At 44.1% G+C, this 2658-nt stretch overlaps 1 protein-coding gene across 2 annotated transcripts in view; it reads left to right on the top strand.

Annotated features, from left to right (window-relative positions):
* The first annotated feature begins 6 nt into the window (after positions 1 to 6).
* The window catches only part of SEH1L (SEH1 like nucleoporin), a 13304-nt gene continuing 10652 nt past the window's right edge, over positions 7 to 2658 (top strand). For both annotated transcript variants that reach the window (XM_085322480.1, XM_085322481.1), the window contains exons 1-2: positions 7 to 195; positions 2257 to 2307. In XM_085322480.1, the coding sequence (XP_085178606.1) occupies positions 85 to 195; positions 2257 to 2307 (162 nt within the window). In that variant the 5' untranslated portion in view covers positions 7 to 84. The remainder of the gene's footprint in view (positions 196 to 2256; positions 2308 to 2658) is intronic.

The raw sequence follows: 2658 nt of genomic DNA, 5'->3' as shown, positions 1-2658 counted from the left end.
CCCCGCGCGAGGAGGGCGCGCGCTGCGGCCGGGCGGGTGGGAGCGTGGCGGCCGGGCCGGGCCGAGCAGGGCCGGGCCGGGGAGATGTTCGTGGCGCGCAGCATCGCGGCGGATCACCGCGACCTCATTCACGATGTCTCCTTCGACTTCCACGGGCGGCGCATGGCGACGTGCTCCAGCGACCAGAGCGTCAAAGTGAGCGGGAGCCGCCGGGCCTTGCGCGGGGCGGGGTGGGGGGGAAGGCGCCGGCGGCGGCGCCACCGCAGGCCCGGCGGGAGAGGCAGCCGGGCTTCGCCCTCCCCGTCCCGGCGGCCTCCAGGCCCGAGGGGGCCCGTCCCGCCCCCGCTGCGCCGAGCGGCGCCGAGGCCGGGGAGCGAAGCGTCGCTGCGGCCGCTCGGGACCCGCCACGGCTGGCGAGGCGCCGGGCTCCGGCCTCCCCCTGGCTCCGGGGGGCTGCGGTGGGCAGATGCCCCAGCCGCGATTCTTGGGCTAAACGAGTGCGCCCTCAGACGCGAACGGCAGGGGCTGTAAAGCCATGATGAATTTATACATAATATTTTATATAAGTGCACGTGTACATCGCCCCCAGTAGAAATTCAGATTTTTTTTTTCGACCCCTTGTTGCTGCTGGGAAAACCACGCGAACACCCGATCCGCCTTCTTAGAGCTGAAACAGGAGCAGTAGTTTTGTAGTTTTCTGTTTTCGTGTCACATGGGAGGATGTGTCTGTGTGCCCAGTACCCAGAGAGGCTTTTCCTATTAGTATTAATTGTTTCAAATATACCTATTTTTTTTCTCCTGACAGCTTTTGCCTTGTTTTTACATCCTTAAAATGTTGTGGCTACAGCAGTGCAGCTTGTTACATTGCTTCATCTGAAAAGCTGAATTTATCCGAGGGCACTAAGGGAGGAAGCCACTGTCTCATACTTAAAGGCAACACTCAATAGCAAGCTGAAGTGTTCTGTGTGTGCTCAAATAAAATGCTAGAAACCTTAATTTCACAGTCCTTTAGAGGAACTGAAATCATGATAACTGGAAAGTTAATTGCTTTTTCCATTATTTAAACATAGGGAGAAGGTCAAGAGTTACATTCTGTTAGATTTAAGTTATTCTGATTGCAGAGGACAATAATACATTTTTTTGACCTGGAAAACAGTTGTGAAAACATTAGTGCTTTTCAATAAATAGCTATGTCTAATTTAGATTAGACTTAAAAAAACAGCCCCTCTTTCCTCCCCTACACTTCAAAAAAAGCTCACTCAAACAAATAAGCCAACAACTAAGTCAACCTTTGATCTGGATTGAGTRTGTAAAATTAAAGAGACTATACTAAGAAAGATGCCGTGAGGTAGGTGAAATTTAGGAACAATGTTGTTCAGTGGTAGATGTTACTTTCCAGTCATACCAGTATCTTTTATAATAGAGTCTTGAGAAATTTTACTTTAACCAGAATATTACAACACCGCTGAAATAGCAATGTGTCTATTATTTGGTATCCGCCCTAGATGGGCCCTGCAGAATAGGAATTGGGTAAAAATTACGAAATTGGCCTGGCAAATTGATTATAAACAAAGTTGTATTAAAAATCTAGAATGGCAGAAGTGAGGTAATATTATTTCAATATGGTTATATGGTGAATGGGTGAGAAACGAGGAGTGACTGTCAGGTGTATAGAGGTCTTTTTTGATGAGATTCATGAGTTCCTTCATGATTTCTCTGAAAAGGTTGCAAAGACAGGGAAGATTTTTGGAAATTTGAGAAAAAATGTTGAGAGAATGGTTATGATTCAAGTCAGACATRTTAGAAACAAGATCTGTTAACTCAATAGGATCAGTTTCTCTTTGCTGCTCTAYTCTGTCCTTGGTGATTGCCAGGACTCACATCAGGGTTTTGGAACTGTCTCTGAGCACAYGCTATGGTGAGGACTATATGAGCACTACAGTAAAGCTGAGTAATTTTGGCATGCCCATGGATTAAAGATTAAAGTGTTGAAAATAGCAATAATTTTTCTTCTGTAAATAATTTGTTGTTTTTTTTTAAAAAATAGACTTCGTACCAGTGGATTTTGCAGATGTATGCCCTTCCTCGACCTGTGATAAGGATATTTTCAGGTTTGAGTGAAGTGCAGATCAGTATCTAGACCAGATAGGATTTTCTGGAGGAAAATAATTTTTGATACTTTTTTTTTAATGGCTCCGTTATTCTGGTACTGCCTAGTAAACTTTATATATAAGCTGTATTTTGATTTCTCAATAGGTCTGGGACAAAAGTGAAAATGGGGATTGGCATTGCACTGCCAGCTGGAAGGTTTGTATTGATAATAATTACATAGTTGCATCATAATTTCTCCAATGTTTTGTCAAAATGTGCTTGGTTTTTGTGATTTGTAGAATATAAATACTTTTGTAAATACAGTGTTCTTTATAATTAAGTCTCCCTCACTTCTGTAAAACACCTGTAACACCTCTCACATAAAGCAGAGGTTGGATGCAGTCTTGTACTGATAGTACTTAGATACCTTGGCTGAATTTGTTATCAGTAGACGTACTGGTAACAAGAGAAAGGAAGCTGGAAAACAATATCTGCATTTTTAATTGATATTCCTCCTTTTTGCATATTCTAAAACTTGGGTTTTCTTTCTTTTTCTTTTTTTTTTTT

This window comes from Rhea americana, unplaced genomic scaffold (assembly GCF_003343005.1).
Source record: "Rhea americana isolate MKP2758 unplaced genomic scaffold, rheAme1 scaffold_78, whole genome shotgun sequence".
In the NCBI taxonomy this organism is placed as follows: domain Eukaryota; kingdom Metazoa; phylum Chordata; class Aves; order Rheiformes; family Rheidae; genus Rhea; species Rhea americana.
The sequence above is the reverse complement of the archived record's forward strand: the minus strand, read 5'-3'. Positions and strand labels throughout refer to the sequence as shown.